Source organism: Procambarus clarkii, chromosome 25, assembly GCF_040958095.1.
Source record: "Procambarus clarkii isolate CNS0578487 chromosome 25, FALCON_Pclarkii_2.0, whole genome shotgun sequence".
In the NCBI taxonomy this organism is placed as follows: Eukaryota; Metazoa; Arthropoda; class Malacostraca; order Decapoda; family Cambaridae; genus Procambarus; species Procambarus clarkii.
This window is the reverse complement of record NC_091174.1, coordinates 7,531,833-7,559,179: the sequence shown is the minus strand read 5'-3', so window position 1 is coordinate 7,559,179 and position 27,347 is coordinate 7,531,833. Positions and strand designations below refer to the sequence as shown.

The window sequence follows — 27,347 nt, the reverse complement described above, 5'->3', positions numbered from 1 at the left end:
AAATATTATAAAATTTATTAGTATATTATAAAATAATAAATATTGGAACAGTATATATATATAGTAAAAATATTGGTAAAATAACAAATCTCCAGTTTTCAGTACCATCTCTGAGAATTAATATAAGTTGTGTATGCATAATGCCCACAGATATTATGCTACAATATGCTATAGTGCTTATCACAATACTTCCCAATCTAAGGTTTCAGAACTCAAGGAGATGGTCTTATTTTTCCTTATAGTTTTATCTTTAGGCAAGTCCAATATCTTAAATACATCATGCTGGCAGATGAGTCCCCTGTTGTTCAGACCCCACAAGCAGTCATCTACAGTAACTGGAAAGAAGAGAGAATGTTTAGCTCACATGTACAAATGTGTATAACATATTTTACACATCAAGCGCTGTGGATATTTAAAAAAAAAAAAATGGCAATGCTATTTCCAGAACATTTATTGCAGCACATCTTTCTGGTTCAGATTAACAGGGGCAACTCCACACATGCATATGACACAATAATCTAATTAGTTAATTACCTGGTCCCTGGCCTAAACCTCAACATAATATAATTTCCAAAAGGTTTATCTATAGTTAACTTTGTAACCTGTGATGGTCTGCTCTTCAACACTTTTTGATTACCCTTCCCAAGTCTACCACAAGACTTGGTGTGTTGTAATTAATGTACAGTTGGCTAACAACTTTATTAGTCTTGGGTTCAATTTCTGAGCAGGGTGAAAGAGGTAGTTATTATAAAAGTTTCATTCATACCAGAACTATTGCTTCATTTCATTGAAAATAATAATTATAATCTTGTATAGAAATTTACAACACCTGTGTATAGAATAATTGGTTTATTTCTTTGTATTTCATGTAAATAGCTAAGATTGCATACCTAGTGAAGAAACCCCAAGGATAAAAAGCTGTAAATCATTAAGAATGATGCATGACAGGATAATGTCATTACTAGTACTGTTCAAAAGTAGTGAGGGAAAAGTGCCCTCATAATTAACATGCTGTCTCTCAGGATGAACTTGCGCTCGTGGACTTGCCACACAATTCAGAAGGCGAGGGCTACGTGCTTATTACTATGGAAATTTTCAGAGGACAGAACTTGTAATTATAAATTTTCATTTACTATATATTTTGGGACTGGTTAGCATAGATACTATATAAAAAAAATAGTTTGACTTTGGGGGCATAGAATTGATAATATTGTCATTACTCATGAGGAACTCTGTAACCAATTCAAACCACAAACTTTTAACTCGACAAAAATAAGGCAACAGAACTTCAATAATATTTACCTATTTTGGCCTTTCCATGAAATGAAAATGATGACCAGATGTAGCATGTTAACTAGCAAAATTTCACTTCTAACTACTGCTATAGTTTGAGACACCCATGAAAACTTTGTGGGTGGAATTTTTGAAGTTATATAAATAGATTATTTTCTTGTTCCTTTTGCTTAACAAAACCATAGTACTATACTAGAGGATTAGCAATCTTTTCATAAGAGCAAGTAGTTTTATAAATAATTATATAAACTGTGTACCTCAAACATATCAGGGAAAATGTATTGCACATTAATTTAGCATAATTATACACATTTACTAGCATCTATGGTAAATGAAGTTAATCTTTCATGCAGAGAAACACCAAGGTGATAGTAGACATAATCTGCAGATATTATATTGTCTGTCATGACCCTTTTAATATATCAGAATTTATGAAGCCACTACAGGCTAATCATTATTTAAAAATAAATCTATTCTTGCCTTGCTCTTTCTCTTGTTGAAAAAGAACACATTGTTGGTAACAATTAGTTAATCTTTACCTGAAATTTTTGCAAGGTTTCCTGGTATTTTCTGCCATGCATCACCAATATAATTGGTGTTGGTCACTCCAACACGCTTGAAAACTTCACCATTAGGAGTAAGGGCATAAACCTCATTTTCACTGAAAAATAAATGCAGAATTAAGGGTCATGGAACAATATTTTCGAAGAAATGGTCATATTGTGTGTTTTTTTTTAGACAACAATTCAAATTAGTTTATTATTTTCTATTTGTTCCAATACAAGTAAAAGAATGAAATGTGATTTAGTGTGGAGTGGTTGAATTGTCATATACTTGAATGGTATGGATGTCTTAGAAAAAGACCTGAGCATCATTTAGGAAGAGGGCTGTTCTAGGTGGTATGAGGGGTCAGACAATGTGAAAGCATGTAAGGCATCTGGGCAATAGATTGCATTTCTTCCCCTCTGAGGGTTGATAAATTGTGTTGTGTGAGAGTTGCATAAATGCAACAACACTTTCATATGATTTTATATATATATATATATATATATATATATATATATATATATATGTCGTACCTAGTAGCCAGAACGCACTTCTCAGCCTACTATGCAAGGCCCGATTTGCCTAATAAGCCAAGTTTTCCTGAATTAATATATTTTCTCTCTTTTTTTTCTTATGAAATGATAAAGCTACCCATTTAATTATGTATGAGGTCAATTTTTTTTTATTGGAGTTAAAATTAACGTAGAAATATGACCGAACCTAACCAACCCTACCTAACCTAACCTAACCTATCTTTATAGGTTAGGTTAGGTTAGGTAGCCGAAAAAGTCAGGTTAGGTTAGGTAGGTTAGGTAGTCGAAAAAACATTAATTCATTAAAACTAGGCTTATTAGGCAAATCGGGCCTTGCATAGTAGGCTGAGAAGTGAGTTCTGGCTACTAGGTACGACATATATATATATATATATATATATATAAGGCTACTAAACCCACAAATCACTAATTTTAACACTTTCACAGCACTTGACATCTGCATTCAACAAGATTGCATGACCCTGTCTTACAAATTACTCCAACGCTAACTTATAAAGATTATAAACATTATTGATTATTACCGTGTTTCTATCACCATCTGTCTGGGTATCCTAAATCACTTGGCTCTTAATTCTTTTATATGTAGGCAAATCATCTGCATTACACAGCTATAAGAATATGAAAATTGTGGATACCCATCTATACATAAATCTTTTATCATATACAGTAATTCCAAGAACTAGGGATACAGTACTGTAGTAATTAAGGACAAATTAAAAGGAAAAAAGTACTTTTGAATTCAAAACAAAGAGGTGGGAAAAATATATGTATATTTTTCCTTTAATATTGAATAACAAAAATTTAGATTGCAGATTTCTCAAAGTAATGACTAATGCTTATCAACAATTACTAATTAGCAGAGTAGTTATATAACAAGATTGACATACCAATGAATAACTTTTATAATTTGTGAAAATGAATACATATATATATATATATACTTTCAATATCCAATAAGAGTCCATGTAAATTTACATGTTTTCTGACGTGTCTTAATATCTATTTTGTTTTTACCTGATGGACATATGTAGAGCCAAAAGCCCAGCAACAGGAACCCACGACAAGCCAATAGGTAGTTCAGGGAAGATGGCTTCTCTAACGTAAACACGGCGGCAGGAATCCACCGCCCACACCATGTGCAGCTTCATTCCCACAAAAACCTGGAGGTGGTTGTTTGTGAATATAATGGGAAACCACATTTTGTCTGCAAATTTGAATATAATTTCACTTTTAATGAAGAAATTGTGACTTGTGTTTTGGAATTTGTATGCAAATGTACTATTCATATTTACTTTCAATATGGTTTTAATTTTAGGTTTCTATGTCATGATATTAAAATATTCTATCAGTTAGTAACCCATGCCTAGTAAATAGAGCTGTTAAATTAAACTCTAATTTACAACTTTAAATTATCCATGAAAAATATATATAACTTTATATTGGAGTTTGCAAAACTATCATTTTTTACTTAGAAGGAACCTAATCCCACTTTCCTATAAACAGTTTCATAAATATCTTAGCATAGCACACCCAAAACAAAGATTAATATTAAAAAGCATTAGTGGCATGATGTATCAAGATCTCTGTTTACTAAAAGCTAAAATATGTGAATCATAGCAACACTAGTCTTTAAATACTTATACCAATAAGAATTTACTATTAAACAGATGAAAAAAGGTATGTTGCAGTTCTGTTCCTTGCTATCAAAACCGATGATTTTGCAGGCAAAATATAATCCTCTTTTAGAAAGATATCGAATTGCCCAACAAGTTACTTGGCTAAAAAGTCTGCATGCAAAAAATTCTTTAACACTTTATTATTTTCAATGTTTTAAAATGTAGACAGAGGTGCAGTACTAGAATTGAAGAATAAATGATATTACAATTATCAGCTGTTCATTACCAATACAGTATATTAAAACATCAGAGAGAACCAGCACCACCATTCACCTTCAAATATTTTACAGCAGTAACCCACTATTTCACAAGACCAGATACAGTGCTGCTCATGATTTACCAAACAATGTTGCTGTTACCTTCCCTTGTTTCTTGCCACTCTTTACGCTATTCACAACTGCATGTGTGATTACCACTCAGTCACTCTCTTCACCAAGTTCATAAAGGAATTATAATATTTTTTGCATACCATTCCTACTAGGTTTTGAAAGCAAATGTCTGAATCAACATAAACTCTTTACTATGAAGCCCATCTTCATCATTAGTTAACACTTTGTGCAGCCCGCCGTGCGCGACCCAACCCACCCCCAAGGTCGGCCTGGCATTTTTCTCTGTGTGCATACCTACACTAAAATGTGCATACACTCTTTCCAGTGTTCTGACCTCAATTTTTGTGCTACATCATTCATTTTGGTATCAAATTGTTTGCAATACAATTCTCTAAGGGATATATGCATATAAGGTAAAAAAAATCCCAACGTGTCCTCCACAGCTAACCCAAAAAATCAGCCGAGCACTACCCGAGAGCGTGCAACCACTCTAAAATGTGTATACTCTTTCCAGCGTTCTGACGTCAATTTTCGTGCTACGTCGTTCATTTTGGTATCAAATTGTTTGCAATAGAATTCTCTAAAGGTATATATGCATATAAGGTAAAAAAAAAAAAAAGGCGTGCTACCCGCAGCAAATCAGAAAATCCATTGAGCATTACCCGTGCTCACAATACCCGCTCTAAAATGCGAATACTCTTTTCAGTTTTCTCACCTCAAGTTTCCTGTTACATCGTTCATTTTGATATGAAATTGTCCACAATCAAAAGGTGTGCATTTTAGAATGAGTACCATAATAATCGAACAATAAATGAAATTTTAACAAATATTTCAATTTTGGATGCTCATCACCACACAAGTACTGGATATTTATAATCTTTCCAGTGTTCTGTCCTCAATTGTCATGCTACATCATTCATTTTGATATCAAATCATTTACAAGCTAATGGCGAGCATTTTAAAACTAGTCCCATAAAAATCTAGCATTAAATGGAATTTTAACAAATATTTTAATTTTGGATGCAACATGAATCCCCACCGGACTTCTGTAGAGTTATTAATAGACATAATTTTTGTCCCCGCCTGCCGAAAGTGTTAACAGGAGTTAAAATTTAATTCCTGTTCTGTGAATTTTTGGGAACTTGAGCATCCCAAGAACTTGAACTTGAGTTGGGAGCCGGTCGGCCGAGCGGACAGCACGCTGGACTTGTGATCCTGTGGTCCTGGGTTCGATCCCAGGCACCGGCGAGAAACAATGGGCAGAGTTTCTTTCACCCCTATGCCCCTGTTACCTAGCAGTAAATAGGTACCTGGGTGTTAGTCAGCTGTCACGGGCTGCTTCCTGGGGGTGGAGGCCTGGTCGAGGACCGGGCCGCGGGGACACTAAAAGCCCCGAAATCATCTCAAGATAATCTCAAGAATCCCATTAACATTCATAACTAAATCACACCATCACCCAATGCCCATGGTCAGAATTGTATAGATATTTATTAAACTTTAATTCATTTATTTATTTAATAAATTTATTTATAGACATATATATATATTATATATTTATTGAATTAAAGCTTGAATTAAACAAAACCATACTGTACCTTAGTGAACACAGCATTTCCTTTGAGAGGAACTGGATCAACCTGGATCCATGCTGGTGGAAGACTTTCATTTACTGAAGGAGTAAGGCGACCTTGCCGCATGTAAACACCCCCACGAGTGTCCACACCCCACACAACGTCCATCCCACATGAAATATGACACAGATGAATGTCACCTGTAGAAAAAAATATATATATAGATTACCTAACTACATGCAGGCACATTACACACAAACTTATAAAACAAATCGCATATAGCAAGACACTCGTATTGTGGATCTTCTGTTTCTGAAGATAAACAATACAGTCAACTAGGAAACTTCCAAATAAATTGGAACTGAACCCAAATTGGAGTTACAGCAGTCTTATATTCAGAAGTTGTGAAGATGTTTCCTACTGACATTCCAGTAATTTGCTGTACAGTACTTACTCTTTAAGCTATGTATAGAGGTTGTTTACCATTCTTGCCACATATCATATATCCAGCTGTTAAGAAAACATATAATTTCACCCTACTATATGATGAATGCCAAACAAGAAATCATGAAATTGATTTAGTAATATTGTAAACTAAAATATTTAAGAGAACAAATTATTTAAATATACCCAGTGAATATATATATTTAATCCTTCAGCTGCACGACACAATCAGGGATGATAAAAGCTTTCATCAAAACAATCATTTGAATCTTAGCTATTCACCATACTTTCTCCAGGGATACACCTTGTAATCTTTCACACAAAAACAAGTGTCTTACTGAAAACCTATGATGAACAAATCTCTTCCAGTAAGGAATTCACTTAAATCATCATAGAATAATTACAAAAATATTGATATTGTATTCATAATATACCGTACAGGAAAACAGAGGTAGGCTATTCGGTATAGAAAAACTTTTTGAGTCTTTATATACTGTGTATAGAAATACTAGTATACTTTCTATACTATCCACAATGAACATAATTGTGATCAAGTACCATGATCACAATTATGTTCAAACTGGAAATTGACTACAACAAAGTTGTGGTTGTGGAAAAATGGTAATCCCTTTGTAAAATAAATACTGAATAAATGAAGTGCCAGAAATAGTGGGTGAAATGGGGAATTAAGTAGCTGATGCAACAAAAGCCTTTTTGTTAGAAAAAATAAAATCAGAAAAGATGCATGATGTGATGATGTACTCCTGCAAATTGATGTTCTATCAACATCAAAAATCGGGACTTGCAACAATAAAAATAGATAATATGAAAAACATATGGTGTTATTGTACTAAGATTCTTTTGGTATGTTGAATACATGAATGAATGAATTAAGGATTAGAGGAGAAGAAGCCTGAGAAGATGGGCAGATATCTTTGAGTGTATGGGAGGACAAGCCAGCCTGTAAATCACAAGGGGCACTGTACATATCACTTTATGATGTAATGAGGGAGCTATTGTACATGACTGATGGAGAGTGGTGGCATTTGTTTTTGAATGATGCAATATGGTATAAATGATATAATGAACACAAAAGATATATTTTGCTAATACAGTATATTATTTTCTTCCATTTAGTTATTCACTTTTTTACTTCAAGTTTATGACTCTTAACCCCCATGAAAGGAGGAATAAATGTGGGGAAACAATAATAATGAATTAGGATGAATTAAAAATTGCAATATATTGTATCACACAATGCATACCAATTTGGCTCAAGTCGAGATGTTTCCAATGTGACCCATGTAGAGACTTTGCAGACAGTCCAATCCTGATAAAGATGTCACCAGCTGCTGTTAGAACCCACATGGCCTCTGGACGTTGGCTCACGCACATGACACATTCATTCTTAGGCAAGTCAAAAGGCTGAAAATAGTCACACGTGAAAAGTTGTAACGTATTTTTTAATTTGGAGATTTGCATGCAAAATGTAACAATCCTAAATATTCCTCCATAAATTGTTTTTCTTTAAGCATAAAACCTTCTAGCTGTCTCAAAACTCTGATAATGAAGCGTGATACCCCCCATAAATATTGTGAAAGGTCACGGGAAGCAACACTGAATTTTAGCAAGACTTTTAACAAAATTAAGATGACTTTTGTATTTTCTCCCTAAAACTCTGTACTCTATAATAATAACTTTTATTACAAATTCATCAAAGTTATGATAATTACTGTCTTGGGATAACACTTTGTTGACCCGCTTTTTATTTATTAAAATTAATTAACTAAGATAATTGTGCATCAATTAATGAAGGACAATAATATTCACCTTGGAAAAATCATAATGAAAAGTCTTATATTTGTCATTTCAAGACTCTTTTCAAGAAATTCGAGTATGGATCATGTTTGGGATGAATAAATATTTTGTGAACTTAATTTTCAGAAAGTAAAGAACTTTATAATTTCTAAAAATTATTACAGTATATAAATTTAATGAACTTTTTGCCCATTAAAGCTGCCACCACCTTCTAGATCTGACACCAACGTCAGTACACTAAATGGCTAAGAAGGGTAGCTTCTCTAATACCCAGAGTGTGTATCCCTAATTCTTCCATAGGGGGGGTGAAGTTACTTTGAAATGCAGCTTAAATAATTAATGACAAGGGAGGATGCTGTAATCTAAGCAGTTACTTAGAAGGACCACATGAGTACAGTACTTAAAACACAAAAATACACAGGATCATGAACTCAGAATACTAACATATGTAACTGGGAAATTTTCTAAACACAAAAAGAATCAACAGTAATTTGTTACACAAAATAATAATTGAACACATCCTAAAACTGAAATATCCCTATCCTATAGGCAATGGTTGTTTAAAACTGTGGAATCTTATAAACCGCATCTAGAGTCCCAGCAAAACTTTACCTTAATCACAAGCCAGGCCAGATGTTAAGCCTTGCCTCTGGAGGTAGGTGTTGAACCCAGGAGATTGCTAGACACATTGGCTTAATTTTCCCTGACCAGTAGGCTAGCAAGCAAGCTAGCCCAGCCTACTGGTTGGTTTCCCTTAATTGCCAATGTTCACTACAATAACTAACTGATATTCACTAGGCAACTAACAGTGACTGAATCTCTTATTTTCAAAACTTACAGTAAATACATAGATTATAAACCAAGATTGTTGTTTGGAATTTTAATAACAAATATTTTCTCCATTGCCTTGAAAAAAAAGATTAGAGAGAAGTGCAGATAAAAGTCACAATAATGTGACTGAAAACTTTTGACCAAACCACACAATAGAAATTGAAGAGACAACGACGTTTCGTCGTCATAATGATCCATCCTGAATCATTATCTTTGGAGCAGATAATAGACACAATCGACTTCATAATGGTCCAGGATGGACCGAAACGTCATCGTCTCTTCAATTTCTAGTGTGTGGTTTGGCCAACATTAGAGAGAAGTAACATACAAGTTACCTCTCTTGTACACTGACATTTGAAAGATTTGTCCTTCATTAATTGATGCACAATAATCATAGTTAATTAATTTTTAATAAATAAAAAGTGGGTCAACAAAGTGTTATCCCAGTACAGTAATTATCTTAAGCTATATAAAAATAAAAACATGCAAAGAAACAACTATCAGGAAGAATGAACATTGTCAGACAAGAAGAATGGTAACTTGCTACCTGATTTACATATACAGTACAGTAAATAACATCCTTAGATTTTAAAATATTATATGCTCAATATATTAGTTTGGCTTATATATGATAAATTTACAGACTCCACTATAGAACAGAACTTTACATGCACAATTAAATCATAGTAGCATGATATATCCAAGAGAGAACCTTTTGGAGCAGGGCAATGGAATCCAACTCTCGTCCAGAGACACCCCAGACACATTGTGGTCCAGTGGGTAATGCGTGCACCTTGGGTGGCTGAGGCTGAGAGTTCAATTCCATTGCCCTGCTCCAAAGATTTCCTCAGAATTTTACATATCCATAAACTACATCAATTAAGAAAAAATAATTTCATTCTCACCACACAAGAGGCAGTGTTGGGGTTTACAACAAATAGCTGTCCTAAAGGAGAGAGGCAGCAGATGGCTCCCTGGTCTGTGTACAAGCCCTCGGCACAGATAGTAGACCAAACATCTTCGCTGAACACAGACCAAACATGACCTGGACATGCAAGTAAAAATAAATGCATGAATCTTCCAATTTTTAAATAAGGGGTTGATACACAAAATGATTGATACAAAAATGGAATATTGAAATAATTTAAATTAAATCTCACAGATACTTACTGAAGGACAACATATTGGTTTTAGTTACAATAGGTAGACTAAATTTGCCAGAAACCCCAAATAATAACATATGCAAAGGCATACCTCTCTAGACCCAAAACTTGTCAATGACTCATTTAAAATCTCTCTTGATAAACTAAAACAAAAAAAAACTTTTTCCCAATTTCTAGAAACATTTCAACAACCATTCTTACAATAAAAATGTAATCTGTACACAATGTCCCTTTCCAAAATCCATCCTGTTCCCCTCCCTATCCTATACTGAATTCTGTTATTTCTTGCTCTCTCCTAATTTGCCCCCCCTGCACACACTTTTCCTGGATGCTAAGTACTGCACACTAATTCCCCCTATAGTTCTCAGACTACTACTAATTACCCTCTCCCTTCACATACAAGTAAGCACAACATTCTGGGTTCGATTTCTGTGGCAGGACAGACACATGTGGTATATTTCCTTTCACTTAATGACTCTATTCATCTAGCAGTAAATAGATACAGGAGAAGCAGGCAACTACTGTAGGTTGCATCCCGAGAAGGGGTCAGTAAATAACCAAGGGTTACCTCCAGAAGCCTAACAGGCTTCTTGTCCCCAACAATGGGAAACCATCCAGCTCGTCACCCTCTGCCACACCATCCAACATATATTTAACTTTATGGTTATCATTACCCCAATAATCTTTCACCTTTACTTTAATATGAATGCACCTTTATTAATTTTCCAGGATGTATTATAATATAAATAAAATCCTTTTTTTTCAGTAACTGGATTAGGTGCAGTTCTAATATATAATATAGTTCAGTAAACAAATGTTTGATATTGTTACTTTTTTGTCACCGTTTACATGCAAATTTTATACTGTATTAACCATAACAAAACCACATTCAAATAAAAAATAATGTTTCAACCAAGTGAAATAGACTGTTACAAATTAATTTATGTGAAAATAAATGCAAAATAAAATATAATACAAAACACTCAAAAGAATTATTTAATTTTCACTAATGATACAAGCAAATGAACGTCTACATAATTAAGCACTACAATGACACAATGTTGACATAGGCAACAAGCTCATATGAATGTTTGAGTATTATAAATTTAAATCCATTAATTTTTTATGAGGGGTCAGTCAACTAGACTATTACCAGTCAAAAGAAAGTTTCCTAATATTGCATATATTACAGGCAATTCTGTTATAACACTGTTCCTTTAAATACTAGTATACAGTATCTGAGTAGCCACCAACTCCTAAGCATTTAAAAAATAATAATAATAATAATTAGTGATCATAATTTGGTTTACACTGCTGAGCAGAGCAACACTACATGTACTGTATGCAATTTGATTCTAGGGAAGGTGACTATGGATAAACTTTTTAGAATATAGGAAATCTTGTTATTAACCAGACTGAACACCACTTAAACTGACTGACCAACCAATGCATATTCTTTCACAACTGAAATTTATGAAAAAAAGCACATTTACAATTATAACTAATAACAAACATTTGATCAGATCTCGATTAACCCTTAAATATAATAAACCACAGTTGAAGGTTTATTACCTGTGCATTTTGGATCATGTACAGAGTACCAGTTTGAGTTTTCTTGAGCTAACCAGATTCCTTTTGATGATGCACTAAGCATGACACGGCCATGCTCTCCTTCCATAAACTCCATCATATAGTCACTAGTTACAACCTAAAATTAAATAGAACCCCATCAAAACATTATTATAATTAACAGAAGCATATAACAATAAGACCTTACACACAAATTGGGAACATCATACTTTTTCATTAGCACGGAAACAAACAAATAAGAAGTGAATTTGTAAAATATATATAACTGCAGTATGCAAGTACAATATCTTTTTATGTGAAATAACAATCAAATGATTTATTGCTATCAGGTCGACTTTCCAAACATAAACAAAGATAATCTGAATTGAGAATCAATACTGCCGACAGGGACAAGACAAAAAAGAACAGCAACCATCATTGTTATGAAAGAAAAACTTTGCACACCATATTTTCATCATATCAGATATAACATCATACACTGGAGGATTTTTATGTTCACTGAGTATTGTGTCTAGGCCTCTAATGTTATATATATACTGTACCTATATTCCAAATAAATTTGTTCATAGCACTTATTAAAAGAAAGTATCTTGTAACCCACTTCTTTGCTGTTAGAGTCAGTTAGTTATAAATTAGATAACTTTATAATTAGTACGATTTCTGATAGGTATAAAATTATGTAAACAGTAAGTGTATGTGTAGTACATTCCAAGATTGAGGGAATACCCAGTTAACATCCACTTAATCATCTCACCTTAATGTCACTTCCATTAATCAATATTTTAGCTAATGGATCTTTGTCTAGTCCAGTGTAGTTGGGTATATAATCCTAAACCCTTATGTCTTTCTGTCTGTATTTCCTTGATAATGTGGTGAAAAACGAAAATGTTTGGAATTTTTGTTTAATTGTCGTAGTGGATCCATATAGATGTATTATAATTCAATCTGCATCATTGTATACAAACTTGTAAATATTAACTTAAATTGGCAAATGACGATAACCGCATTTGCCCAGGAATCAGAATGATGATAACTGTACTTCAAGGGTTAAACATGTTACATGTACCTTAATTTTTAAAGAATTGTGGGCAACATGTCATGTATACAAAATGAATTATGGGCAATATGTTATGTATACAAAATGTTATACAATATATAAAAGGACACTGTGTTGTGTGTTTTCATATAGCGTTAAAGGCAACCTTCAAAAGTGTTGGATATTTAAAGTCTGTTCTCATGCCCCCATACAATTATAATGTATAATGGCCTCTGTTGAAGCAGATGTATAGCTGGAAGAGGCAAATGCACAGCAAATATCTACAATATGCAAGGTAAAATATGTATTTAAAATGAATGGATTTGGTAGTTTGAAATTTAAATTAAAGACTGAGTAAGGATATTAATACTGTATCCTTAATTATTAAGGATACAGTATAATAGGGGGTAATACAGTAATACAAATACAGCAGGGGTTGCACAATTTTATTTATTTTGAGAATAAGGTTGATGAGCACAAGAGTACAATATTGTACAGAAAATTAAATCACACACCAGAATATTTAGAATAACTCCAATACAACCTCAAAAATAAGTGAAGCAAAAAGGAGGGAAGCATTTAATGGAAACAAACTTGTTAATATTATATTTATCATATTACAAAACAAACTTAACTCACCTGCCACCATTTAGAATCACTTCCCTGTGGGTACTTGGCACAAACTCCAAGTCGAAAGTATACTCGGCCCTTGTCATCCACTATCCACCCCCTCTCTCCTGGTCCCAGTGCCAGAGTCACTACAAGCATGTCATGGGCCTCCATCACTCCCCAATCATGGCCCAAAGGTGACTGAGTAGTCACACCTATCCTGTAAGAGAATAAATCTCATATTTCATGTTGAATAAATATAATTTGGGATTTATAAAGCACACTGCCTATACGAATACTGAATATCCACTGAATGTGCAGAATTTGGCAAATAAATGTTACTGATTGAGGCTGAGCATTACACCACTAATCAGTTATATAATCAGAATTATTGACTTTTGGGAAAAATGTTATAATATATACCTGAAAACCACATGTCCTTGGTCAGATAAACCCCACACCACTTGGTTACGACAAGCAATTTGCACCATCTTAAAATCTTCACACCGTACAATAAGAGGGCTTTTGTCACTCAAACTTGGTTGCACACATACCTGTAAAAATATTTTGTCATGTTATTAATGCCTAGATATTGACAAGAATTGTAACTACCAAAAACTCACTTCATTATATGTATAATTTGAACCATTTAAATTAAAACATTTGGCCTAACAATGCATAAATGAATTAAGAATTGAATTTATATATTTCTATCTAGAAAATTTAACTATATATTAACCAATGCTCCTATAAAATAATAGTGATTGCCTCTTCAACAAAATATAAAAAGCAAAGTTGATGTTAAATGAATGTTAGGGAAATATTAATTACCACTACATATCAATTACAACAGCACAGCAATTCTCACACACACTTACTGATAGGAAAAGCTATGCAGAGGGTGCATATAGAAGAGTGTAAACCACATTTTAATATAATAGCTATACTCACTGTAACACAATATTTTGTTTGGAATACAATACACCAGTAAGGAACATGATAAGGTGAAACCTTTTCACAAGCAGCACAAACTGACGTGTGTATAAGAGACTAAGGAAACGGGAGAAAAGATTTACTATATTTACAATGAGACACATGGGAACAGGGTGTGTGAGAAAACAACAATAGTATGTGAACAATGCATGGTGTGTGACAAGGAACAAAGTAAGATGATATTGAACTGTATATCATGACAATTTATGAGACACACCATACACCCGATCAATCGAAGCAGTGTCGAGATGCTCTGGATGACTGCTGGAGCATGGTGGTGCTCATTTATCTACGATGCTCTATAGTGTAAATGATACAACGGATGAAGTGATAGTTTTCCTTTTTTACGATCTATAATCTTCATTCACTATTATTCACCTTATTTTTTTTTTAATCTCCGAGCTGGTGCCTCCCTACCCAATGCAAGTGGGAAAAGGGGTAATAATAATGGATGTATGGTTGAATTACCAGGTAGATCAGAGTTGTGGGTAAGAACAAGTGGAAACCTGCAATGGAACAACCTAGATGTAACTTGACACAATCTCTCTCTGATAAGTTACCTTATAGGGATAGCCACAAGAGACAGAGCACTCTCACTGTACATTAATAGGAGCCTTCTGTTAACCACAGACACTTCACAGAGCTATACATGAGAAGAAAACAGTGAAAAGTACATACATCCTTGTGGCAAATTAGGAAAACAATTTGTTTAAATACACATCAAAACAAGATTGAAGATTAAATTATGAATACAAAACATTAGGTACTTCTGATCTTGAAATAAGCTATCTTGATACTCGGTTTCATGTACCGTACTGATGAAACTAGTGTTTTTTTTATCAAAACCTATGCATTTTTTAATATAAGCTCCACACCTACTGGCACATCAAAACTAGGAAAGAAAATTTTGTAAATACTTTTGGTATATTACTTAGGGCTGCATGATTCTTTTCACAGAATACATAACAGAATCATGTTCTTACTTGGTTTTCCTGATTGATGTACCATGTAAGCTCTTCATCCACACACATTTGTAGAACATTCCTGGCAACAGGCACCATTTTTGATGTTGGTAGCAGCTCCAGTTTAGGATTACAGATTGCATATACATTAGAGACAAACTGTATCCACATTATACCCCCACTTGGTGAACTGGAAATCTGTGAAGCTTTTGCAGTCAATTTAGCCTTTCTCCAAGATTTGCTTTCGGCATTAATATCTTTAAAAAAAATGCAGTTACAATCATCAACAAATGCAACATTATTTTCTGAAACACTCAAACTGGTAACACTGCCTGGAAATCTGTGTCTAATCCATCCACCGGTCATTTCCTCTTCGTCATATTCAAAGCATTCTTGTACATCTGAGGTAGCATATGACCAACTAATATCTGCCACATCTGATGAATCTGTAACAGTGTGCATGTCTTTTGAGTCACCTGTGGCTTGCTCCAGTGCCTCAGCTTGTGGCCTGTTTCCAAGAGATAAGAGACTGCTCCCAGATGGTGGGCCATAACTTAAACAACTATGTCTGTCCTCACTTATGTTACTTGCTATTTGCTCATCTCCATCTCTTAACAGGAAACGATCAGTAACAGTGTTAGTGCAGCCTGCGACTTCTTGATGACTGTAAATATCGGTGCCACTGTCTACTGAACTATAGCTATTATCACAAGTGTAAAATTGGGCATAAAAATCACAAGTGCTTAAATTACTAGGAGCAGGACTTGACTCCTTCAAAGTACTTGGGGTTGAAACAGTACTCTCAAAACTATGTTCTCTGTGTAGAATTAAGCAGTCCTCAGAGCTTCTAGTTTCAGTTACATTTTCTTCACTTGATTTCATTTCATGATCCATTTTTAAACAACCAAGATCAAGAATTTCTGCCAAAATGCTCTCCTTTTGTTGTATATCACTTTTAAAATCATCATATGTCCTAGTATCAACACTTGAAAAATCTACTTTGTCTGCAATATGATTTTCTTCAGATTCTTCAAAATCAACTCTTTTACAAGGCCCCTCAACAAGATTATCACAAACAGTTTCCAAATTCTCTATAGTTCTCTCGTTTGTTATCAATCCACTATTCTTATCTTTAGGCTGAATGGTCTGTGAAGAGTCTGTACTTCGTGATGCAGGCACATCTTGATGGGTGTGACCCTTGGGCACACAAGAAGAAACCATGGGAGGCTCAACAGGAGGCCCCACAGGAGGTACGACAGGAGAAACCACCGGTAGGCTTGATGGTGTTCCACTGCTAGCTGAATCACTTGTATCTGATGTTGACTTGAAACTGTTTATACTTAGTGTGTCCGGTGAGGGAATAGCATCTAAATAAAATATTAAATAAAATTAGTTATTGCATGTTATGAATGTTTAATTGCCTCTAATGAATAATTAAAATGATTTACATTGAGAACTCAAATGTTGCCGGAATGTAATGCATCATAAGCTATCAAATGTATTGTGGCATTCTAGGGGTCATCATTTGAAAATGAGAGGAATATGAAATGAAAACATTAAGTTAATTGCCTCAAGCACACATAAATTAATATTTTTGTGAATAAGGAAACAACACTTCAATGCATTTTGACATCATCTACAGAGTTTACTGAAAGTCCTTTTAAGAATGATAAGTAACTTTTATACAGTTAAATGAAATTCTTAGTTTACACTGGAAGAGAGACTCACCATATTTCTTCTTCATTTTCTTTTTTGGCTTCTCTCTTTGAACCAATGGCTCAGAGTCACCACCTTCTTGAGCAACAATCTGAGAACTTGTTACAATTTCTTCAAAGTCTCCAGAAACTTCCATCTCGCCCTGAAAAATCGTACTTGTGAGATTTTCTGCTCTTTTTAACCCTTGCCCTGTGGCTTTAATTTTGACAAGACATTTTTGCTACAGCCCCTAGAAAAAAAAAATCACTATTTAACATATATATTCTTTTAGTTACAGAAATGTTTGAGAAAAGAGTAAACAAATTCTTTTTATTGTTGTACTAGTCTGGCGCATTTACAAAGTAATGCTCAGAGGCATATATTGTCACCACCGCCTGCATGTGGCTGTAAATGCATTTCAGAACCATCTACTGTACTTACTGTATAGGTATCACTTCATAACGCATATTACTGCACAACCCACTGTCAATACACCTACAACAAATCATCAAATATCGCACATTTTGGAGTTCAAATGTTATGATAACTATAACACATATTGTATCGTGTAATTAATTTAGTTAAAAAGGTGGAAAAGATATATGAAAAGATATACAGTATCGTATTAACATTGAAAGATAACTAGAAGAAAATAAAAAACAAGAGAACAAAGCAGATTCATATTGAACATGAAACATATCTCTGGAATCAACACGGTTGCAATTTAATTTCACTTGACACTATGAAAATAAATGATAATGAACAATATATTTTACAATTAACAGCACTGTTCCATTTCATTCAATTTATATTTTCTCAGTTTTCTATTAACTTTCTTCGCTTATCACATTTATTACTTTTTTCTCATTAATACACCTAGCTATTGCACATACTGTACCAAATAAAGTACCATCAGATGGGGTAATTTAGAAGGATAACTTTGGTGAATTAATATAAAGGAGGCTGAACCCATGTAATGGGAAGTTTGAATGGGGAAGAGCTACATAGGTAGGATCTTGACATTTCACATGAATAATACAAAGTATCGTATTACAGTACTGTACTGTAATATTTTGTATTACTCCTGTGTGATGGCAAGATTGTACCTATCTAGTCCCCTCATTCAAACTGCCTACTACATAGGTAAAGCTTCTTTCATATTAATTCACCAGTGTAATCCTTATTGACAAAGCAATTACTGTGATGTCTGATCACATATACTAATCCATGTCACCAATTACAAAGCATTAATTTATAGAATTATTCCAAAATATATTCTTGACCACACATAATAAATAATAAATTCCTTGTACAAATATGCCGAGATATAAACAGTACTACTTTATCCTTGTGCTTACCGTAACGTATATATCCTGCAAGGGAGGAGTTTTCCCCAAAGATGTTATAAGTAACGGAGATGAGAAGAGGGAAGGAAAAAAGCTGCTGACAGATTGCACCATTCGTGGATGTGCAGAGGCTGATGAACGTGGAAACTGCTCACTCTCTTGTATTGTTCCGGATGATGATGATCTATGATGGCCCTGTTTCTCTCTCTTTATATCAATATCAGCAGTTGGTACAAGATAATCATGCTGCTGTAATTTCTGTGAAGGTTGATGGAGTGAAGTAGCCATTGGGTTAGTCTTTTTAAATCCTTGCTGTTGATTATTCTTGGCATCGTGTCCTATTATTGCACTTGAGGATGCATGTTCAGAGAATTTAGCTGCAACAGAGCCACTTACACGAGCAATTTGTTCAATAATTCCAGATCCTCTAGACACAAGCCGGGAGCCAATGTCACGCAGATTCTCAGCTTCAGTTAAAGAAGAAATCCATGTATGAGGAGGAGTTACCTTCTCTCCCATTTCAAGGGGTTCAGTGCTGAGACAAGCAACATACCGGGATCCTTCTAACACATATATTTCTCTGTCCGAGACAGCTACTCCAGTTATATGTCGGAATTGTCCACTATAACTTAACACTTTCAAGCTATTTACATCTACTATAAAGATCCAGTGTGGATTATATGAAACAATATGAGATGTGCCAAGCATATGTAAAAGCCCAAATGAAAACTTTTCACCTTCCCTAGGCTTCTCGATGCTAGGATTTAACAAGCGTGCTGCAGCTGTTTCTGGCAATTCTTTTATGATGTGAGTATGCATGACTTCCCCCTCACTAGTTGATGACCAGAGTCTCAGTCCAGGCCGAGAAGTATAAAGCAAAGCTTCAGAACACGAGATTGTAGGATGCCATATACATCCAAATAACCCCAAATATTTGCGGGGTTTCTGACCAACCTGATGGATTTTACCTTGAGTCAAATTATATATAAGAGCTCTCTCTAGGGTAGATACTGCCAAAAGCTGATAGTGGTAAGATAGTTGTGTTATACTACTTTTCTCCAGCAAGAGCTTTTTGGCTGTGCACTCACTAGTTTGATAATTGATTTCTACTGCTGAAACTACACCATTTGCATCTCCAGAGAAGAGTCGCATCCCATTTCGACTCCAGGTCAAGCTAGTTATCCTAGTACTGTGAACATTTGCTACTGTAAAACGTTTGACAGTAGGCTGTACTGCAATGATACCTTTTGGCCTTAGCACTCTTGAATCTGAAAAATGAGAAACTTGAATGTAAAATAAAAATTTTAAGATTCAAAATTAAAAAACCAGCATTGAATGTAATGAAACACCAATTTCAGGGTGAGCCCCAGAGACTCTCTAAAGCTATCATACATTGATCAGTACCATATTATCAGGTGTCATCAGTCACAGAGTTCTATTGGTCTACCAGGGACCACATGCCAAAACCTGGCCCCCTCAGAGGTGCAGGGAGCAAAAGTCTATGAAAATTTTACATTTAAAGTTAAACATACTTACCATCACCAAGAAAGCACCCAGAAAATTAGGCAAACCAAAACAAACTACTGCATGGTTTAAAAACGAGACTGCAGCCTCAAAATTGCCAAAAGAACGCCATCAATACACCAAAATTTTGTGCAGCTAACACCCGCTAGTTTACCTCACCTTTCCCCCTCGTTTGGGTGGAGTAGGGAAGCGCACTGAGTCAGCCAGCTTGACCCACCCTCAGTTCTGTGATGATGAAACACATTGACGCCCTGGAGAAGGGTGCGCGTGAGGGATCCTTCGGAGCTCACTCAGAAATTAGCATTTCATTACATTCAACACTCGTTTTCTGGGGAAAGCCCCTTCAGTACCCTGAAGCTAATTACCTTCAGAGAAGACAAGAAAAGGAGCACTTACCAGGGAGGAGAGACTATTTCAGGTATCAAATCCAAAGAAAACATCCATAGACCACAACACACAACCCAAAGCTACACAAGCTTTGTGTAGCTTAAGGTCCCCTGGTCCTAGGCAGCATGAAGGCTGCCGAGGACCAGGGACGTCCACAAGATACAATACCTGGCCACCAAAACAGTGTTTGAACTCCAGAATCTCCCACACCCAAATACTGGCCCAAGACATATTAGCAAACACAGCCATCAGAGCGGCATACTAAAGGACATCATGGGCACAAGGGTAGACCACAGGCTGGCTGGCTAGATTTAATAACTCTGTGGATGACCTGAGATATACGAGTCCTGGAACAGGGAACCAGGAAAATCAGAGCAACCCACAATGAGTCCATTGAAGCAGAACCGATGGCATAAAGGCAGCAGCATAAAGCCACCACCGGACAAAGCGCATGAAACACCCCCAGCCAAACAACCAGAGGCCAAAGAAAACAAAAAACACAGCATAAAAAAAATTCAGGACCATAGGGCCACCTTAAAACAAGCAGGAAGAGAGAAAAGAAAGAACCTGGTCCAGAAACCAAGCAGGCTCAGGCAGCACATGACTAGGCTGGAGATGAAACACAGTGCGAGAAAGCTTGCAAAATGGGGCCAAAGTAGTATTAACCCCAAACATAAGATGGAGCGACTTCACCAATGCTGTATGATAAGAGGCGACAGTATTCAGCAAGAGATGCTGATCAAGAAACAGTCAGGAGTAAAAGGACAAAACAGCCTACCCGGAAACCGACGGGCAACAACGAAAGGAGATAAAGTGCTGGCCGAAAAGATCACCAAGAAACCTCATACAGTACTGTCGCCGGAAAGAAGATTGCAAATGGGGACATCACCAACCAGCCACCTGATGACCTTACAGATATTGATAAATACACCCCAAAGAGCTCAAACGTATAGAGCAAAAGAGAAGGTCGAACCAGTGAGGAACATCACCCACCTGACCCTCTGAAAGAGCCGGAGCAGTGGAAAGACACCCAGGTTCAGACACCGAGCAAGCAGTGCCTGAAACCAAGGCTGGGCCAGCCACCAAGGAGCTAGAAGAATCACAATCCCCCCTGTAAGACTCTAGTCATGTCAGCACTCAGAGCAACAGCCAGACCAGGAGAAAGAGGTAAATGCACCCCCAACTTGACCAAGCTAGCTGAAAGGCATCCACAATGAGGGCCTCACAGTCAGGGAATCCACCCTGGAATGGCAGATACCGAGATCACACCGATGCAAAGAAGTCGACGTCTAGTCACCCAAACCACAGCTGCAAAGTTTCACACCATAATGAGCACCCGACAAGGAAGGTGCCAACAATTCAGGCTGGACTAGTGAACAGGCCACAAAGCCCTAACTGACAGCCAAGGTGTCCAAAAACATTGAGCGAGTATGCACACTTGTGTATTTGTGAAATTTATGTAAAGATTTACACCAAAATTAGAATTACTGTATTTATAATAACTTTTGTTAGGAATTATTTTTAATGTTATATATTTTCACAAGTAAATATCTTGTTCTTTATCAAACTCTCTACATATTTTGATGATACCCATTTAAGAACTTACCTGATGTAGATGATGACTGTGCATCCTGAAAATTGGCTACCCTAGGAAGTTGAAAAATTGTTAGAGTACCATCAACAGCTCCTGCAGCAATCATGTCATCAACAGTTCGTAAACTTGCTACACTTGATAATGGTGACAACGGATTCTGAAAATTATAATGTTCGTTTAGAACACATTACATCTCAACATGTACTGTACAATCTTTCCTGGAATGAAGAAGTGTGTTACGTCTGTGCAGGGCATGAGATCACCTTTCAGAAAAAACAGTGCGAGAACACACAAAACATTCAGACATTTTAGTTGTTGGAGCCAGACTCCAGTAATGAATCTAGGTCAATTAATAACCATGTTTTTAATTCACTTGCAAAATAATAATAGATTGTTAACTTTAGACCAACCTGTAACATCAATTAGACATCATACATACCAATTGAATTAACCCACTCAACATAGTAAATTAAATATCAACAAAGAAGGATACAAATTCTTACCATTTGTTTTGTGATGACATTTTTAATTGCAGTTTAGTAAAACCCATGCAATGGGAATTTTCAACAAAACACAAGCATTGAATACGATGAAAATCCAAGATCCTCGATGAGCCCCAGTGACTCCTTGAAGCTACAAAGTTGATACAGTGCCACACTACTAGGTGGCATCAATCGTGAAGTTCTTTTCAGCCTACCAAGGACCAAAAGCCAGAATTGTCACCAGCCAAAAGCACCTCTTTAAATTGCCCATTTAAAGAGGTGCAGAGAGCAGTGGTACTATGATAAAATTGTCAGTGAATTTTAATGTATGTTACCACTGGAGAAGCACCCATAAAGTCAGCAAATCAAAACGGACCACTGTTGGTTATAAGGTATGATCAACACCTCAAAATCTCCAAAAGAACTCCCCAATAATGAAAACAAACGATCGAATGTTAATGAAACTAGCACATGCTCATACGCCCCACCTCCCCCCACCTCATTTGGGGAAAGAAGGGAGGCAAACCAGGTTAGCCGGTTGCTCCATCCTCAGTTTTATGATGATGGAAAAATTACTCCCGACTCCCTGGGAAAGGAAGGGTATTAGGGAGCCATTGGGGCTCACTCAGAAATTGGCATTTCATTAAAATTCATGTTTCAAAATGCTGGTTTTCTGAGAGGGGGGAGTCCTTTGTGGCTCCCTGAAGTTACTTACCCACAGAGAAGGAAATAAAGGGGAAATACCAGGGAGGAGGGAGTACCGCAGGAATTATAATGACGAAAGAACCACGGGCCTTGACGCACAAGGCCACACAAGACCGACAAGGACCAGGGACAGACAAGAGATACCTGACCACCATAACCTTGTTTGCCTGCCACAAAACCCCTGCTCCTGAAAATAGCCCAAGACACTTTGGCAAATACAGTAGAGTCAAGAGTGTTGCAAACCTATGAACATGATAGGCATGAGAGTAGATCACAGGCTGGCTAGACTGAATGACACTGTGGACAACCTGAGAAACACAAGCCTGAAACCAGGGAAACCAGATCAACCCACAGTGAGTCTACCAAAGCAGAAGCAGTGGCACAAAGGTGGCAGCAAAGACCTGCCTTTGGACAAAGAGCATGAAGCATCTAATGCTGGCGATGAGTCACAATAACGTGGCTGAAATATGTTGACCAGACCACACACTAGAAAATAAAGGAACAATGACGTTTCAGTCCGTCCAGGACCATTCTCAAGTCGATTTTGTCTCACTCTCACAATCGACTTGAGAATGGTCCAGGACGGACCGAAACGTCGTCGTCCATTCATTTTCTAGTGTTTGGTCTGGTCAAGCATCTAATGAAAAAAAATACAGCACTGTACCAGCAACACTTAACATTATGCTAATTCAAGACTATGCAAAATCCACATTATTAATACTGTAATAACATTCATTACTAAATCTTCCTAATGTCACTTCTGTATGCAAAAAAAGAAACAATGATGAATTCCTATTCAAGTCTTACTTCACACTTGAGTCTCATGAGGTTGGCTGATGGTAAATGAGCCAAGTAAACAAGCCCCACATTGGTGCCTAAAACTAAGTGCTGTGGCAGAGTTGCCAGGCAAGTCAGCAACAGGTCAGCAGCCCCAAGACCTCGCTGGAATTGTTGTGGCAACTGGTCCAACAAGCTACCGAGTGGCATCCACTCTGTCCACACAGGATTCTCTTCTGTAGTCATCTTGTGCCGGCACGCCTTCTCATGTCTGAAAAAAAAATAGTCATATAATTCAAAGTGATCCTAGAAAGCTGAAGAAATAATCAGTAACTTAATAAATTATTATTAATGTGGCTTTGAAATTACACTATATGATAAAAAGCTTTCATTTATCACTAATAAGCTGTCATTGACACATTTTTCAGCTGACAAACTGGAAAACCAACTCTTAATGTACAAAATAGTCTTGAATGCGGTTGTGCCAGCCACAGCTTTACTCATTATTAAATCACAAGAATTTGAAGCTTTCCAAATATTCTTAAAAAACACAGTAATTACAACATACTAAGGTGAAGATCTTACTTCCTATTACTAAGTTAATACCTTTTAATTCTATTAACACCATTAGGATCGGAGCCCAACAATTATCAGCATTAAATATACGTAGCAGTCAAATTGTATACAAGACGGTTCAATAAAACACTAAGTTAATACCTTTTAATTCTATTATCACCATTAGGATCAGAGCCCAACAATTATCAGCATTAAATATACGTAGCAGTCAAATTGTATACAAGACGGTTCAATAAAACACATTTTCTGATTGTCCAAAAATATAACAGTTAGGTGAGGATGTATTTGCTTAGGTTGGGTTGGGTTGGTTAACGTTAGGCAAGGTTTATAACCTGCTGGTTAAAAGTCTTGCGTGTGATGTGACTTGCATCCAAACATAAATCAAATGTTCAAATGTTTATTTAGGTAAGGTACATACATACAAGAGAGTTTACAAAGAGTGATGGATTTATAGATAGGGCTAGTACATACAATGCCTAAAGCCACTATTACGCAAAGCGTTTCGGGCATACTATAAATCACACTCGCCCAAAACAGATCACTGCATAGCACTACTTTCCTTCCTTCCCTTTAGACGCTGATCAGGCTCTCGGATGAGTGTGAGCACTTTAAAAGATCTAAATCGTTTTTACAAAAAGCAATAACATTTGATTTGATGATGTTGATTTGGTAGCCAAGATGACACAGGAGCCATCTGTGCCCTGGTGGTCCCTTATCAGGTAAAACCCTAAGCCTTACGACTATAAATCGCCTAATTAGGGGAAAACAACTTTGCTTTGTTGCATGCAACAAACTGCAACAGACGGCAACAAACATACTTTGCAAATACTTGAAGATCCCGGCCTCGCTACACCCGGAAAGGCGAGCGCCGGACCGCACCCAGCACAGAGTATCAACTGGAAGACTATCTAACAATACTCTGTGACTCCAGATGATATAAACGCCTGGCGTCCTGGCTATCCTGGGTAGCCCAAAAGATGTTGTGGTTTAGCACTTGTTTTGATGAATCAGCTGACAATGTATTGTGACAGCAAACTCTTTCCACCGAACATAATTCGAGTGGTAGTAAATAGGCAGGGGCGCAGAAACGTTCGGGGCGCAGCAAACACTCATGGGGTATAGTGAACACAAAAAGCGCATAGAACACTTCTAGACCAGCTAACGTCTTATACTAATTACGGAGACTGAGCCTGCTTCTATAGCTTACGTAACGATAAATGGTCCAACCACCTAAACTGGATTGAAGTATTACCCACAGAAAGAATGTAGGGGTGCCACAGGGCAGCATCCCATGACCCACAGTTCATTTTGCTAAGCAAGTAACAATTTTGTGAAACTAGTTACACAATTATATTCTTATTTTACACAAATACATCAACGTATACCAATAGTCTTTTTACATCACAAGTGATTGAAGAATTGGTGGCCTACAACATTCTCTATACATGCAGCTTACATCTGCGGTGAGACAGTCTTATATTAAATTGAGTACAGACTCATAGTCTGACCACAGATTATGAGTCTGTTGTCAGTTACTAATCCAGCTTTACACCCATCCAACATGTACATCACTACAGCTGCGGTCCAGTTATAATTATAATAATTATTAATTATTTCAATTATAACTGGACGGCAGCTTTAGTCCTGTGCATGGAATACTTATATAGTAAGTAAATTTTGGATACTTGTCTAAGATTCCTGGTAGCATATTATTATGAATGAAGTACTTACACATTTCTTGAACACTATTGATGGAGCTATGTCTGAATTCTGCGATATTTTCGCATTCAATTAGAGACTGTCGTCAAAACAAAATTCCTGTCCTCATCGAGGCCACTAGAGAGATAATGTCCTTCATTTAAATCAGGTAAATCAGAACATAAGAATAACTACAGAAGACCTTGTATAGGTGTCAGTCTACAAAATATGTGGAGTATAAATACACACACTTGTTCAGTCACCACTATAGACTGGCATAGGATGCAGTACGAACAGTGTTGACTGCGATACGTCGCTCTGAAGCGATACTTGGGAGAGAGGATGTGTCGTCATTGAACCAGCTTGCAAGATATATGACCAGATAATTATTATTATTATTATTATTATAGTTTTATGCGGGATGTAGATGTAGGCCATGTGTTGCGTTGTAATGAATGAATATATATTTCTTTGTCTTCTAAATGTGTTATTGAAGAAGGTAGTGTAGGGAGTTAATCCTATACTCGCTCCATTATCTCATTATCTTAATAGCATAATAATTAGCACTAATTGCAGAAGCTACAATCCTTTCCCCAATTACAGGTAATTGTATGTGTACAAGGTGACGGTGGACGTAATAGGAGAGACTTCGGTATGTGCACTGAAGACTGAGTTGACAATGTTCTTTAACTCTAAAAATAACTGCAGATACGTGTCACAAGTTGTGTCAGACATGGTGTCATTACTGGGCACAAAGACTGTAGAGTTTGTGGCGGTCAGCGTCGTGAGATCCGGGGTCAGTCACTCTCAAAGTCACAAGCATTGTTGATGGTTGTATAATGGTTCTGGTCACGTTAATGTCTTGATACAGTTAACTGTATGTGTACAAGGTAACGGTGGACGTTATAAGAGAGACTTATATACCGTTATAAGAGACGGTATGTGCACTGAAGATTGAGTTGACAGTGTTCTCACAAGTTTTGTAAAGGGGCAGTGGCCTCGTGCCCGGCCAGGGCCGCCCCTAGAAGACAGCTCACAATCGACTTGAGAATGGTCCAGGACGGACCGAAACGTCGTCGTCCCTTCAATTTCTAGTGTGTGGTCTGGTCAACAGCTCAAGAGCAACACACGAGTTGCGAGTTAATCTT

At 36.3% G+C, this 27,347-nt stretch overlaps 1 protein-coding gene across 3 annotated transcripts; it reads right to left on the bottom strand.

Annotated features, from left to right (window-relative positions):
* Positions 1-26,499, bottom strand: LOC123756348 (tectonin beta-propeller repeat-containing protein 2). Of its 3 annotated transcripts, none has more exons than XM_045739418.2 (15): positions 26,233-26,499; positions 23,956-24,196; positions 21,974-22,118; positions 18,469-19,724; positions 17,144-17,273; positions 15,437-16,782; positions 13,884-14,014; positions 13,491-13,680; positions 11,798-11,933; positions 9,968-10,107; positions 7,679-7,838; positions 5,994-6,169; positions 3,408-3,553; positions 1,833-1,954; positions 1-335 (listed from the first exon to the last, which is right to left on the bottom strand). In XM_045739418.2, exons 2-15 carry the CDS (start codon positions 24,169-24,171, stop codon positions 181-183), a joined length of 4,449 nt encoding a protein of 1,482 aa, XP_045595374.2. In that variant the 5' UTR covers positions 24,172-24,196; positions 26,233-26,499; the 3' UTR covers positions 1-180. The 3 variants fall into 3 exon arrangements, with proteins under 3 accessions (XP_045595374.2, XP_045595375.2, XP_045595377.2); XM_045739419.2 differs by lacking the exon at positions 26,233-26,499 and adding an exon at positions 25,320-26,196; XM_045739421.2 differs by lacking the exons at positions 1-335; positions 1,833-1,954 and having other exon boundaries at positions 3,408-3,597.
* Between the last annotated feature and the right edge of the window lie 848 nt (positions 26,500-27,347).

Excerpts from the sequence above, each read along its gene's own strand:
- LOC123756348 (XM_045739418.2), bottom strand. The coding sequence starts at position 24,171 with ATGACTACAGAAGAGAATCCTGTGTGGACAGAGTGGATGCCACTCGGT. Across the intron at positions 19,725-21,973 it reads ACAGTCATCATCTACATCAG|ATTCAAGAGTGCTAAGGCCA; the intron begins GTAAGTTCTTAA and ends CTCATTTTTCAG. Across the intron at positions 6,170-7,678 it reads TCTCGACTTGAGCCAAATTG|GTGACATTCATCTGTGTCAT; the intron begins GTATGCATTGTG and ends TTTTTTCTACAG.